This window comes from Dioscorea cayenensis, chromosome 8 (genome assembly GCF_009730915.1).
Source record: "Dioscorea cayenensis subsp. rotundata cultivar TDr96_F1 chromosome 8, TDr96_F1_v2_PseudoChromosome.rev07_lg8_w22 25.fasta, whole genome shotgun sequence".
Taxonomy (NCBI): domain Eukaryota; kingdom Viridiplantae; phylum Streptophyta; class Magnoliopsida; order Dioscoreales; family Dioscoreaceae; genus Dioscorea; species Dioscorea cayenensis.
Window position 1 is genome coordinate 3,456,696 of NC_052478.1, and position 15,380 is coordinate 3,472,075.

Below are 15,380 nucleotides of genomic sequence, written 5' to 3' on the forward strand. Positions count from 1 at the left end.
CCGTTTTACTGTGTAAAACGAACCAGAGGGGAGTGTACGCAAGCGGGGTCATAGTCATTGTATAGGTGTAATAGTTTCAAATGTAAAACCAGGTTTTAAATTCAATTCATTTTTCCGAAGAACATGACAAATTTTTGTCAATGTAAATGTACATGTATTTAAATTCAATTAAATTCATTCCTGTTTTCGTTTTGAGGTTCCGTTCTTGTTGGATGATATTGTAGTCCACTGTGGTACATTATCGGGTAGGGTTCTCGTTTCATTTTCATTTTTCATTATCGGCTAATATCAACATTCATTTTAACTCAGTATAATGATAACTTTTTGCCCTTTAACTCTCGCTTTTCTCTGCTTTAAGTTTAGGTTTCTCTGCTTTTAAATTTAATATTTTTTTGTTTAAAAATATCCTTATTATTTAATAATATCAATGTAATTACAACAAAAATATACTTAATATTTTTCCGTTTAAAATATCCTTATTACTTAGTAATCTCTTATAGAATGTAATGTAATGTTCCGATTTTTTATGCGACGGGAGTGGAAAGCGGCTAGGGGAGGCGGGCGTGTATTAATTACGCTGGGAACCGCTAGCACCATCCCGTTGTACATTTTAAGCGGATACAAATTTATTTTAAACGATAAAAATAACAATTAAACAGAGAATAAAATATTTAAAACGTAAGAGATATATTTAAATATAAAGTTCAATATTTAAACAATAATAAGAAGTATATACACAATGCCTAGTCGGCAGCAGATTCATTCCACGATCCGCGATTGTGACCGAAACGTGGCAATGGCTACAACGCAACTTTCGCGGACCTCGGGACGCTACGACTCGATCCTCTTTTCGTCTAGGGACACCCGGGTTGCCTTCTCGTCGCGGTGCGATGCAGAAACGCAGATTCACGATTTTCATCCATCGGCATGTCATCGTCTCGTATGATGGGAATATAGCTTCCTTATACGCCATTTTTGAAGTCGAAGCTTCCTTCCACAATACCCAGATGTTTCTCGTTCGATGAATTTGAAGTCAAAATTCCTTTTGATTGCAAAATTCTTAAGTCGCGTCTACGAAATGTTCAACGCCTTCAAAAACATTGTCAATATCCAACGACAACACTTCGACTGATCGGATGAGGAAGGAAGGCATGCCACACCCTCGAGGGCTCGCCATGATGTGGAGCAATGTGGTTACGGATTCGAATTCCTCGCCAACACTTTAGTTTAAACGAACACGATCAATATTTAAACAGGAGACACAAAAATATTTAAACGATAAACATAAATCTTAAACGTTAAAACAAAAAGTTAAATAATAAGTTCATAAGTTAATCGGAGACAATAGTGTTTAAATGGAAACTTGATAAATGTAAAGCGATGGCGAGTGGATAATAAACAATAATTAACTTCTACAACTATATAAACATAAGCGAGAAGAAACTTACAACGAAGAACTCGTTTTCAGTAGGGATACGATACCACATCATCTCGTCTCAACAACAAGATCAACAACGTAACATTTGAAGATGGAGTGCACGTGACACATGCTATCGGAAGTCAACCTCGCTTTTATATGAGACATACTGCTTTTATGTCCACTCAGTGTGATAAACTTCACTTTCGACACGGAAATATCGAGACCCCATCGCTCACATATTTCACTAACATCTGATTCCCAAGAAGTCGTAGCTGTGAACATTAGCACTCGTCGACTCCCCGTTGTATCTAGCAATAGCACAAAAACTCTCATAATTTAATCGGAAGAGCTAAAAATTGAATACACCAAATGAGAAGAAGAAAAAGAAGAAGAACAAGAACAAGAAGAACAAGAACAAGAAGAACAAGATATGAGCCTTCTAAACTTTGTTTGAGAAAAAGCAAGCGGGGCATTGAAAAAACTATGCATAAAGAAAGTTATGATTGGGACGCCAGTTTTTCCAACCTTTTGCAAGGGCAAAAAGGAATTTCATATCGTGGACCCACTTCAACTTACCAAATGAGGGTTAAAAAGGAATGTAAAATATAACGGAGGGTCATCGGGTGTGCAAAAAGTTGGAGGGTTTTTGGGAAGTTTTGAAAAATTACTGAGGGTGACGATGAATTTCCCTAATAATAATAATAATAATGTTTTTCTACAAGAATAAAAAAAATTTAGTATCTACGGGTAGAGTATTATCTTCATAGACAGATCCAAGCATTTAGCCTCAAAAAACTAATAACAAAAAATATAATAAAAGCAATTCCATAAATGAATATATACCCATTATCTAGGGACGTCCCTAGATTTCAAATTTAGGGATGTCCATAGTAGCCATCGGATGAAAAATCAGCGAGCTCTTATCATTATAAATGCGATGAAACCGCGTTCTCAGGTGATCATGAAAGCGATAAAAGGTGTCATGATGTTTATATAATCAATCAATCATCGGATGATGATCCAACGGCTTAGATTTAAAAATATCTCTAGAATTGAAATCTATGGACGTCCCTAGATGATGTTTTCCCTATATATATATATATATATATATCATATATTCATATTGTATAATGAACTCAAATTTAGTATAAGCTAATTTTATGTTGCGGTAAAATTTAATATTATTTATAATTTAATCACATTAAATGATCAAAGATTAAAATTCATAATAATTTAAAATTATAAAATTTTCTTTACCATTCCAAACTTTATTATTATTATTTTTTTTTATGATGGTCCTGATTCTTGCATACCCATGAATAGAGAAACATCATAACTTTATTCCCTAACACTTTCACTTTTTGAGGTTCTTTTTGTCTCTGAGACTATTGAGATCCCATTTTATGTACTCTAGTCCTCTTTTCTTTATTTCTTAATTAAAACTTTATTGACTACTTAATTAATACTAATTCATAATACTTTATTTTTATTTTTTTCTAAACACTTAAAATAAAATACTTATTTCAATGAGAAATCAGTTACTCACCCAACAACAAATCAAGAAAATTTTAAGTAACATTATATTTTTCTAATTAATGCATTATTCTCTCTAACAACCCCAACTTCAAAATAATTAAAATAATGCATCTATTTGAGGATTCCAATGCGTAATTTCCACCTAATAATAAAATTTGAAATTCTCTAAGTTTAGAAACTTGGAAATTAGTTTCCATTTTCCTTTCCTCCCAATCCATTCCTTTTCAATATGAATTGTCTACACAATCAATCCATTCAACCCAATTGAAAAGATGGTCCATTTTTCATAGCATTTCCATCTTTGTAAATTACCATATATATATATATATATATTAAATTCAATCTTCTAAAATTTTCCCACAAAATCATATCTTCCCTTAAATCAAGCAATTAACCTCCTCTCTTCCTATATATATTATTTAAAATTTATTTATTCATATAAGTTATTAACTCACCGATTTCTTAAGAGTCACGGATATTAAACCAATATCGGATTTTTTTTTTTTTTACCATTTGGATAAATTTGTTGATTTTTTAAGAGTTACGGACATTAAACCAATCCTGGATTGGCTTCAGGGATTGATTAGTAAACTGATTTAGTTAATCTGAAAAATTGATGCAAAAGTAAATTAGTAAATAATAATAATAATAATAATAATAATAATAATAATAATAATAAAGCTAAACCAAAACCCAAACTAAAAAAAAATATAATAAGAGATAGAAAAGCAAACATATGCATTTGCATTGCATGCATGCATGGCATGCTCTTCCCAACAACACAAACAAAGACACACACACACACACACACACTATGACAACCCTCTCTAGGACTCTTTGCTTAATTGGAAACAGAGAGCAGCGAGGGTGAAACCTTAGGACTTCCCCTTTTTTGGATCATAGCCTCCTTCCTTTTCCTCTATCTACTCTCCATTTTCGTTCTTGATGCCTCTTGATCCTCCTTCTTGATTGCTCTTTGAGGGAGTCATCCAAAGGTCACGCCTTTTTGGATGATTTCGTTGATGCCCTGATTCCGTTCACCGCTGGTGAGTTTCGGTGTTATTTTATTATCTCGCCTTGTTTTGATCCCATTTGATGTGATTTTCATTGTTTGTTGGGGGTTTTGTTGAGGTTGTTCTGTTTTTGTTTGATGGTTTTGGGGGTTTTTATTTTTATTTTTATTTTTTTTTTTTGACAGAAAGATTGGATTTTTAAGTGTTTGATCAGGGTTTTAGAGGTTTTGGGAATTGGGTTTGTTTGATGTTGTGTTTGGGTTTGGGTTTGATTTTGTGAAGATGTTGCATTTGGGATTTTGATTGGATTCCTGGTCCAGTTCTTGGTTGCGATGATTCTTGTTTTGGATCGAATATGTGTTTTTCTTTTCTTTAAATTGTATTTATATGTTCTTTTTTTTGTTTGCTTGATCTTTGTAGAATGGTTTTCCTCTTTCTCTTTCCTTTTGATCTTTTCTGTGGATTGATTGATTGATTTTTGAGGTTTAATGGAGTTTCTATTGGAGAAAGAATTTAATGATCCTTTAGATTGGGGTTTTGATCTTGAGTTGTTGATCCTTTAGATTTCTATTTGATCATTGGAAATAAGAATATGATATTGCAACATTACATTGATGAATTTTTCATCCCTGTTTTTTTTTCTTTTTCCTTTCATGATCTTCTTCTTTCCTTATTCTTTTTTGTTTTTGTTTTTTGTTTTTTGTTTTTTTGCCTTATTTTGTTATGAGTCAGCTTCATTGTAATGTGATTGTCAGTCTCTTGGTAAAATCCTTGATTTTGTTGTCATGATGTTGAATTCCACTTGTCTGATGCAATTAATCCTTATCCTGCTGATGGTTTCTCATGAAAGAATTGTTTTGATCTTGAAGGAAGATTCATGTACCTGCATTGAGTGGACAAGGCTCTGCTTTGTTGTTTGAATCAACTACAAAGCTCTTTTTGCTTGAAACATAGAAGGAGGAAGAGGAATGGAGCAAGAATACTGTGAATTTGAGATGCTTCTTGGTGAAATCCCAGATGCTACCTTGGTTAATCTTCAACAATCAGATACTAGTGCTACTAACAATTCGCTTAAGTTGGGAACTGTCCCTAAAGAGCAAGTTGAACAAAAATCTCTGCGTTATTTAAAATACATCAATTCACACAGCTCTCCTCAGCATTCAAAGAATGGCAACAAGAGAACCTTATTTGATAGCTTGAGCTCATCGAAAGGTTACTTTGATCACACAGCTCCAAGCGATGGAAATGGCACATGCGATTATTCAAACTTGCAGGATACTTATTCTTTGGCATCAGCATTTGGTGAATTGAGCCTTAAGGATGGCTCAATGACAAAACCTGATACTCTTACATCAGTTATGCATGACAGCGCCTCCTCTTGTAATCAAAACTTCATGTCAGATAAAGAGAATGCCCTCCTTAATAGGTTTAAGTTGGGGATGAATTGCGTGGGAATGCCTCTTTCTTCATCTCATGTTGCGCAAGTTGGAGCTATGGAAATGCCCACTTCTTCATCCCTGACTATGCCAAATGGATGCCATTTGTCTGATCATGAGGTGGAAGCATACAGGACATTGACTAGGATAGATGGGGTAGGAAAATTCAGTGCAAAGATGGATATTCAGGATAGTTCAGAGTTCCTTATGAAGAAAAGACCAGAGGATTTGCCTGGTGGCTTTCAGGGACCACAACAAAATCTTGCCAATTATCCTGGAACTATGCCTTTGTATTCTGAAAGTCATGCCTTTGACTTGCTTTCAAGGGTCCCTTCCTCCAAGATGGAGTTAGCATCTCCTGCAATTCAGCAGCAATATTATATGAATGCGGAATCTACAACACCTCACAAGTCAAGCCGGTTTAATATGGACTGGCAAAATCCCGAAGGATATCATGATGCCCATCAACAGATTTTTTACCCACCATACGTTCAAAATCAAGGACTTCCATTTCATCAAATTCCAAATGGTGTAGTTTCATGCATCAGGTCCTCAACTGGGAACAACATTCAACCGTACTTTAGGTATCCAGGCCATCATAAAGGATACAATGACTTTGAAGTTTTACCAATGGATGACAGCCCTTATCAATTTTGCTCCCAGGACCTTTTTAGGGATGAAAATTGTTGTGGAGTTTTCTCATTGTCAAAAGCTAACATCCTCTGACAATCTAGCATATTGTACTAAAGATTTCCTTGGTTCTAGATTTTTGGACAGGGCAAAGATTTGTCCTGAAAAGATTTTGACAAGATCAGATGGAATGAACTCTCAGGGCATCTCTTAGGTCCAGTTTTACTAGGATTGATCAATCCCAGCCAATTTCAGACAGCAGCTGGATGTTGCATTCTGATGGCCACGCTGAGCACCCTATCAATGGGTATTTTCAGTTGGACGGTCTGAACTACAGAAGTTCATCACCTAATAACTTTGATTTTGTGATTAGTCCAAAATTATTGCAAATGAAATACAATTCTGTGGATGATATTGTGGGGAAGGTTTACTCTATGGCAAAGGATCAGATTGGCTGTCGTTTCCTACAGAAGAAATTCACTGAAGGTGCTCCAGAAGACATAGAGAAAATTTTTGATGAAATTAAAAGTCACATTGTTGAACTCATGACTGACCCATTTGGGAATTATCTTGTTCAAAAGCTTCTTGAAGTGTGTAATGAGGATCAAAGAATGTGCATACTCTGTACTGTTACCAGAAAGATGGGTGAACTCTTTAGAATTTCATGTGACATGCATGGGTATGCATTGCCTATTCATAAATTATGTTGCTTACATTTTCTGTCCTTTTCTTGCATCTGTACTAATTGCTATTTTCCAAATGCAGAACGCGGGCTGTACAGAGAGTAATTGAGACAGTTCAAACTGCAGAACAATATTCAATGATCGTTTCATCTCTCAAGCCTTTTGTTGTTGCACTGATAAAAAATGTAAATGGTAATCATGTTGCACAGCGCTGCTTACAGCATTTTCCAGTTGAATACAGTGAGGTAAGTTCCATTTAAGAGTTAAAAACTAATCTGAATAAGTCAAATCCTGTCCTTAAAACAATTTAGTTATATATATACTGCATGTGTATTACGTTTACCTTCATTTCTTGTCCAATTGAATGTGTGATATTTAGGCTTGTTTAAGTCAAAATACTTAACTAGTTTTTATCTGTTCAATGGCTGCATCGCCTCAAACGTGTAAGATTTGAATATGTTTATTATTGCTGTAGGGATAATTCCTTGCCTCCAACAATGATGTCCTGTACACCATATCTCTCAGTAAAATATGTTTGGGACAACGAGTGAGATACAATATGATTAGAGAAAGATCAAGCCATGAGTTTCTCATAGTTTAATAATGCCTCATGAGAGGCAAACCCCCAAGTCTTCTTTGCACTTCTAAATATGATCAATATTTTTTGACAATTTTTTTTCATTTTTATTCTTCATTAAACAAAAATGAACTATCTTTGTTCTGCTTCAAATATTCTTGGGTTTTGGTTTTGTTTGCAAAAATTACAATAAAATTGATTATTTCATGACAAGTTCATATATATATTTGTTTAAATAGTCGATTATATAACCATGTGCAATTCAAGTATAATGTTTAGGGAAAATAAAGTAGCTGTTAGAATCATGAACAAGTAATGTTTCATCTCTTCTTTATGGCTTATTTGAATCAGCATTGAAATTCTGAGTTTCTTTTCTTTTTTTGAATGTTTGTTCTCTTTTCCCCCATCCTATTGAACAGCTAATGTTATCAATCTCCGCTTTTGAAGTTTACATGATTCATTAATCATTTGAACAATCTGATGTGTAAAGCTAAAGGTATCAAAATATAGTCTTTTGCCATTCTGTTTTAGAACATATCATCTAATACTTTGTTTTTTGTCATGTAATTAATCAGGTCTGACAATGAATACAAAATTCTTACATTCTTAAGAGCTACTGTTAATTTTATAGAATATTATCTCCTGTCCTCTTCTTTTCTTCACTTCTCTATATTGTTTTTTATATAATTTATTTTCAGTTATGCTTGTCCAAAATGGTTTTCCTTGATTATAATGAGTGTCTGTTTGAATTGTTGTACCAAGGGAAGCTTACTTTATGCTGTACCTCTCTGCTTCATGTCTGGTCAAAGATTAGGCTTCATATTCTGTTCACTTACATGCAAATTCACTCTGTTCATTCCTTAATCTATTCATACTTATGGTTATGCTATGTGTTAGTGTCATTCTTATCCGGTAACTTTCTGTTAAATTATTCGGAAAGAGTATATCCGGTAACTTATGGTTATGCTATGTGTTAAGGTCAATGAGTGACTGAAGGAAAACGTATCATTAAGATTCTCTTCTATTTTCCTTTCCTTCAATTCATAGTCCAATGCCAGGAAATGATTGGATTGTGGCAAGCCTATTTTTATTTTTCCACTTTCCAAATGGGCTTCTTTTTCTCTCTGCAGTTTGTCATTGGTGCTGCAATTGCTCATTGTGTTGAGCTCGCAACCGACCGTCAAGGCTGCTGCGTTCTTCAAAAGTGTCTACATCATTCAGATGGTGATCAGAAGAACAGACTAATGGCTGAGATTGCTGCTAATTCTCTTGCTCTTTCTCAAGACCAATATGGGTATGCATGGACTGCACTATTTAATGTATTCTAATAGTTATTCCAATATGCTCATTCAACTATTGATTGATATTGGTTCAAACAAATGCATCGACCATCCATGAACATGGTACTTAAAAAAAAAATTGCTTTGATGTGCAGGAACTATGTTGTGCAGTTTATGCTCGATCAGGAAGTTCCATGGGTGACATCTAATATTCTGTACCAACTTGAAGGTAGCTATGCAGACTTATCTATGCAGAAATGCAGTAGTAATGTCGTCGAGAAATGTGTTAGACTTGCTGGTGAAGAAATGCGAATTAGAATTATTCAGGAACTGATGTGTAGTCCTCTATTACCACATATCCTGCAAGACCCCTTTGGTAATTATGTTATTCAAACTGTTCTCAAAGAATGCAAGGTATGTATATCTTCTGCATATGCTGTCTCAAATAATTCATAGGTGCTCATTCGACACACTCAAATATAACCGATACTTTTGATCTTTTTCTTTTATCAGGGGGCTTTACGTGCCGCTGTAATGGAAGCAATCCGGCCCCATTTTACAGAATTGCGAAGTAGTCCATTCGGGAAGAAAGTTCTTTCCACCATCCTAAGAAAGTAACTTATCATGGATCTCATTTTGTCGAACTTATCTGTTGTTCTCAGAGATTTTGGTGGGGCAAAGAAGAATGCTTTGGTGAAATGATTAGAAATTCAAGTTTTTACATGTTAAATAGTTGCATTCAGTTTTTGGAGAGCGATGCATTTTGTCTAGTATGGATGAACCATTGATTAACTTGGCTGTATATTACTTGTGCACAACTTTTATGTTTGTATTAACTGTAAAGTCATGCAGCAAAAAGAGTAGTTTTAAGTGCAGTTATGTAATTTACCTCTGTTGTTCTTCCGTTCAAGTTTTTGTTGGTGTTTGCTCAGTCTATCTGTCAGGCAATTCTTCTTGGCATTGTGTATATAAATATATATATTGTTTTTCTTTTTATAACAAATGTAACAAATGGGATGTACATTTAGGGGGATGTGAGCATAAAGTTTGCTCATACATCCTCACCTCACCTGGTTGACACAAGGATTAGTTGTAAACACACTTTCACAATCAGAAGGAATCTTCCGTGCATTTCAAACCTATGCAATAAAAGTCTAGCAAATCAAATCTTACATAATAATTTTATTATATGTACAGTTTTTTTTCTTTGACACATGAATGTTTGCTCATACATCCTCATCTGCCCAACTTTCGATGTATTCAAAACATATGCAATAAAAATTCAACAAATCAAACCTTACCTAATCAATAAAAATTCAACAAATTAAACCTTACCTAATCAGATCATTGGACGAAAACCTATTTGATTATTAATATTTTTTTAAAATTTCATTTATTGGCTCTTTCTTAAAACAGTTTCCACACGTCATTTATTGCTCAGAATTTAACATATAAACTTGAATATTATAAAATCGTCAAAACAAAACAATAAATTTCACGCGTCATATCAATCAAATCCCAAGATTTTTGCATGCTTAAAACGGCTTCCCAGGCAGTTCCATAATAAAGGGGGCGTTTTGCAAGAATCACCGTTCCACACGGCCCCAAAAATTTCAGTTTTAAATTATTAAAAACAAGAGATTATCTAAAAAGGCTCTATTTTAGCGTTATAAACACATGACATATCAGTAAAAGCTGTATACAAATACTCCTTTCCATGTTTCTTTTTATCTGTTATTTTTATCTGTTGTTTTTGAATGAAAAAAATATGAAAATATAAATTAAAAATAATTTTAAAAAAATAACTAATTTTTTATTAAATTATGTAAAATAACAAACTTTCGGTTATTTATAATAGTTTATAATAGATAAAAAAGAACGGAGGGGGTATAATCTTTCTGTTTTGTTGAATCCTCTCATGGAATCAAGCTTTAAAAAAAAAAATAGCAACTAAGGAGAAGCAATTATCTCCCATGTTTGCTTCAATCACAGAAGTTCATGTAAAGATTAAGAACAATGGCAAGCCATGGCCCTCAGAAATTATTCATCAACATGATATTTAGGTATAAATTGAGTAAAAGCCACCATAAACTGATACTCCTCATTTATTAATGGGCCCTTTAATGATGATTAATTGGGGGCTAAAAAGTTGCAAAAATTGTTAAATGTTACTTGTGGGTCTTCACTTCCCTCAGGATCTTGGCAGCATCCTCTGGGAAGACAGCATTGATATAACAAGCAGTTCCGGTCTCAAATCCTCCGATAACGTGTAACTGAGGAACAATTTGTAGGAACCAATGAGTAGAATGGGAGGATGACAATGGCAGCTCAAATGGTGCAGTGTGGATCATGAAGTTAAAAGGCGGGTCATTAAGCTGCAATGTCAACTTGAGCAGCATGAGCTTCAACAGACAACCGAAATCGGCTGCCTGCAAAGAAAATGAACAAGCATGAGAACTAAAACAGATTGGGATCATTAACAGAAAGAATGCAGAGATGAAGCTAACAACAAAACATGAGGATAATGTTTTCTACACCAAGGAAACATCACGAAAATGATCTGATACTGAACTAAACCATCAAGACGATAACTGATAGTAGAGGGGAACATCGATGCTCCAGAAGAAAGAAAAGTCTCATTCTAACATAGGCACAAGAAGAGAGATTTGAGCTACAATTCAATGTCAATCCCATAGTCCTAATATTGTAGCTCCAAGTCAGAAAAATTAAGTGGTGATATGTGAATGCATTGGTATATAGGTGCACATAAAACATCTCACAAGCAAATAATAGGAGGCAGGCCGTAACCCAACACTGAAGTAGTTCATTCATAGGTATTACTCAAACACAAGGAACCATCCAGCTTGTGTATTGGGGGAAGGCTATTATCGCTGAGCTATGCACTGAGCTAAGATAACATGTGCTTGATCTATGAGCAAAAAAAATTGTTAATATTGGTGACATGAGTTATGTCCCACCTTTTGCTACTACAACACTTCCAATCTGGAAAGTGCTGAGGGAAAAATATTTCTCATTGCCTTATACTCATGGAAACAACAAGCCAAACAACTCACCTTGGCACATAAGATAAACTTCTCTAGATGCATGGCATAGGAACAATGAGCATAACCACACTTGCTAATTTTTGTCAAGATAACTGGGAAGACAACTGAATTTCTTTTACTCTTTTACTAGTAACAAGTAATAAGAAATCAATAATAAAAACTAGCACTGAAATACGAACATGTGCCTTAAAAATAAATTTCCTTGAGAACATAAGAAGTTAAAAAGGCCAAAAAAAAACATAAAAGTGAGAAGTTACCCTTTCATCATCTATCTCGTAGAAATGAGAGGCATGCTTCCTAGGAACAATCCAGATTTCAAACGGATTTGAAGCAGCAAAAGGAACAATTGCGTAAAAATGGGAGGACTCATCTATCAAAATCTTCTTGAGTTGAATATCACAAAGACCACATTTCCCAGTCCTATCAAAATACTCCTTCATGCTATCCAACCTGGTAGAAACCATAGGAGGAACAATTGGAAGACCGATGATCTGGCTATGTGAATGGCTCAGTGACGCTCCAGCTGTTGCACCATAGTTCTTGAAAACCTGTATCACATTTAAGGAACAAATCTCTATTAGCTACAATAGAAAAAAGTAATCTCAAAAGTCAAAACCAGGGAAAGCTATGCAGAAGCGCCAAGAAATATATGTTACCATAATCAAACTTCCACTGAATGTATTAATGGCAAAAGAACCAAATTTATCATAAAGGAAACAACTTCAACCAAAAAAACAAAAAAGTTCTCAATGAAAAACATGTAGTCCGGAGAGTAAACTTGTTGCATTTTCACAGATGATGCAGTATTAAGGTTATAGTTTTACATTGTGCAAATTCAAACATTTCTCACATATCATTAGCAAAACATTTAAACTGTATTTAGATCAGAAGGTGATGTTGGAAAGTTAATAAAGGCAATTGCTTATAATGAGTTTTTTCTTCGTTTCTGAAAAGTCTCATTTTCCTAATCGCACCAAACACAAAAGACCAGTTTTTCCACAAATTTTTTTTTTCTGTTTTGCGCAATGTTGCCTCAATCCAGACACAATCTTTGAATTCCAGAGTAAATATAGGAAAATCAAATAAAACAAGACGGAAATTTGCTCCATGGCGTTTGGTGAAATAAAGAAAACAAGATGTATAACCAATTGAAAAAAAAAAAAAACATTTATCTCCGTTTTCTCATTTTACTTTCCATCTATTTCCTTTCGATTAAAAAGAACACATTTTTTTCACTAGAAGGAAACTTTAACGTCTTCACAGCTACGAACAATTAAAAACACAAGCGAATAATTATTCAGAATGTAAAACCGAACTTATAACAGAGTTCCAAAAGATCCACCTGTACGTACTTAATCGATCCAACTCTCCTTAGCTGCTCAATCCGCTCTTTGAATGCCAACACAACTTCCTTGATCTCCGAATCCGATAAATCCGGCAAACGAACATTGTGAGACGGCGTCTCAATTACCACATCATGGAACCCAAAGCCCCTCATACACACCACATCAGAACCAGAATTCGGGGGCTCCAATTCACGCCGAAGCGCCGGGTATAGGTTCTCAATAACGCGGACCTTCCAACCGGCGACGGAGGACCCAGCGGGGACTCGGAAGATCTCCGGGGCGCATTCGTCCTCATGGCCGGCGCAGAAGGGGCACGAGGTGTTAGATTTAGGGTTAGGGTTCGAGGTAGGGGAGTGAACTTTGAGATCAGAGGGACGGCGGGACCTCGCCGAAGAGAAAATGACCCAGCGATTGAAAATGTGGTCCTTCCGGAGCTCCGGCGAGTCCGGAGAGGAAGACGAAGCGGAGGACATCGTCGGTGTTGGCTCTAGGGTTTGGATTGATTGGAATGCGGAGAGGGTTTGCATATATACCCTAATAAGTTTCAAAATTTTGTGTTTTTATTCCTTAAAATTTGCTCAAATATTTTATTAAATGAATTATATAAAAAAATTACTATTTATGTTATTGTGTGTATGTCGCTTGATAAAAATCAAATATCATGTAGTCCCTTAAGATTCGATTGTATTTATATACATGCCTCTCTGCATTATTATATACATTATTCAAAGTATATTATTAATAAAAAAACAAAAAACATGTGTACATTCACTATAAAAAAAATCTTATAATTATTAAGTTAATAATTTTTAAGTATTATTACATAAATAAAAATTAACACTGCTAAGAGTAGTTTATGAATTTAAATAAAACTCTACTTTTCTTTTTACTATTATTAAAAAAATAATATTTATATAATTTATAATATATTTTAATCATGTATGTGCAATATAGGACTATATATATAATATAATATATAAAGAAATAAAATTTTACCAAGAAAACATGATATTTGGTTTTACCCAAAGATGTTGCAATTTCAGGACATAAACTTTTTAGATTGGACAATTTTTAAGGATAAATTGAGAAATAAAAATAAAGTTTTTTAGATAGATTTGGAGGATCTGGGCTATAAGTGAGTTTTAGATTAACTTTAAATATTCATCATTTAATAATTCCATCATAATAATTCCATGACATAGTATGTACAAAAAATCAAACTTTTTCAAAAGCTTATCATGTTGATGTTTTATTTTCCATTGCTTTACATAATATTTCTCTCATTTGACCCCAAAAGAATTAAAAGGGGAAAAAAGCAAACTTATTAATTATTATTCAATCTTCAAATCAAACGGCAATAAAGTTAAAGTATTCTCATGAGTATATGCCTTTATATTCATCTAGTCTCAAAAGAAAATTACTCAATTATTATATCTCTCTAAATAACAGTCAATTTTCTTTCCATCAACAACCACCGCCTCAAAAAATTTTCAATGAAAAATAATAAATGAATTTCTTGGTTTTATCACAATTAAAATATACATTTTCCATAACCATCTTTCAACCATCTCTCCCTATCTCTCTCTTCATCAACATCTCTTTAATTTTTTAAACTATGGCAGAGGATGTTTCCTCGTATATATATCATATTTTATTAATATATTCTTTCAATAGGAAAATAAGAAAAAAAAAAAATCTTTCCTTTCTTTTTTTCATAGAAAATGAAAAATCATATAAAAAAAATACTAAGTTAAATTTCTAAATATAATTATTTATGCGGTTGTGCACCATATATTTTTTCAATAATATATAAAAATATATTTAAATAAATATTTTTTAAATAAATATATTTTATAAGTTACAACACAAAAACCACTACTGCTCTGGACAAGTGATAGCATAACAACTCTCATACTGAAATCAAAGGTTTAAAAGTGAAATAGTTAAGGATTTGATTTTTTTTGTACGTGTGAGGTGGCATATCCACATTAGTTTTTAAAAAATAAAGAGAACATTATTTATTAGTTTTTAAAATTTCCCAAATTTTCCCTTCAGTCTCTTTAACATTTTTATTTTCCATGCAATCCCTATTTTTTTGTTTTTTTATTTTTTTCAATATACTGCATTAGTTTAGTTTATTTAAAAATCAAAATTTGCCCTGTTTGTGAAATGTAATTCCTGTTTATTAAGTATATTTTTTATTTAAAATTATGTGTTTAAGTATAACTACATAAGTTTATAATTTAAAAATATAATGTTTTTGTTTAATATTTGTTTTTGATATTTAATATCTTGATTTATTGTTTACTATTTTGTGTTTTCATTTAAAATCACTAAGGGGTATTTTTGATAAAAGTATTGACAAATAAGTGTCAGGGGATCTTTTGAGGATAT

At 33.4% G+C, this 15,380-nt stretch overlaps 2 protein-coding genes across 3 annotated transcripts; one reads left to right on the forward strand and one right to left on the reverse strand.

Annotated features, from left to right (window-relative positions):
• Positions 1-3,784: 3,784 nt before the first annotated feature.
• On the forward strand, positions 3,785-9,506 carry LOC120266536 (pumilio homolog 12-like). Of its 2 annotated transcripts, XM_039274177.1 has the most exons (6): positions 3,785-4,002; positions 4,839-6,714; positions 6,801-6,963; positions 8,426-8,589; positions 8,731-8,989; positions 9,089-9,506. In XM_039274177.1, the coding sequence occupies exons 2-6, from the start codon at positions 6,302-6,304 to the stop codon at positions 9,191-9,193; spliced, it is 1,104 nt and encodes a 367-aa protein (XP_039130111.1). In that variant the 5' UTR covers positions 3,785-4,002; positions 4,839-6,301; the 3' UTR covers positions 9,194-9,506. The 2 variants fall into 2 exon arrangements, with proteins under 2 accessions (XP_039130111.1, XP_039130110.1); XM_039274176.1 differs by lacking the exons at positions 6,801-6,963; positions 8,426-8,589; positions 8,731-8,989; positions 9,089-9,506 and having other exon boundaries at positions 4,839-6,299.
• A 1,070-nt stretch (positions 9,507-10,576) lies between these two features.
• LOC120266313 (ADP-glucose phosphorylase) lies at positions 10,577-13,506 on the reverse strand. The gene is made up of 3 exons (XM_039273935.1): positions 12,983-13,506; positions 11,898-12,188; positions 10,577-11,004 (listed from the first exon to the last, which is right to left on the reverse strand). Exons 1-3 carry the CDS (start codon positions 13,457-13,459, stop codon positions 10,744-10,746), a joined length of 1,029 nt encoding a protein of 342 aa, XP_039129869.1. The 5' UTR covers positions 13,460-13,506; the 3' UTR covers positions 10,577-10,743.
• Between the last annotated feature and the right edge of the window lie 1,874 nt (positions 13,507-15,380).

Bases quoted from the DNA above. Each gene is read 5' to 3' on its own strand.
- LOC120266536 (XM_039274176.1), top strand. From the start codon at position 4,938: ATGGAGCAAGAATACTGTGAATTTGAGATGCTTCTTGGTGAAATCCCA.
- LOC120266313 (XM_039273935.1), bottom strand. From the start codon at position 13,459: ATGTCCTCCGCTTCGTCTTCCTCTCCGGACTCGCCGGAGCTCCGGAAG. The intron at 12,189-12,982 runs GTGGATCTTTTG...AATGTGATACAG, and splicing joins GATCGATTAAGTACGTACAG to GTTTTCAAGAACTATGGTGC. The intron at 11,005-11,897 runs GTAACTTCTCAC...TTTTCTTTGCAG, and splicing joins ACGAGATAGATGATGAAAGG to GCAGCCGATTTCGGTTGTCT.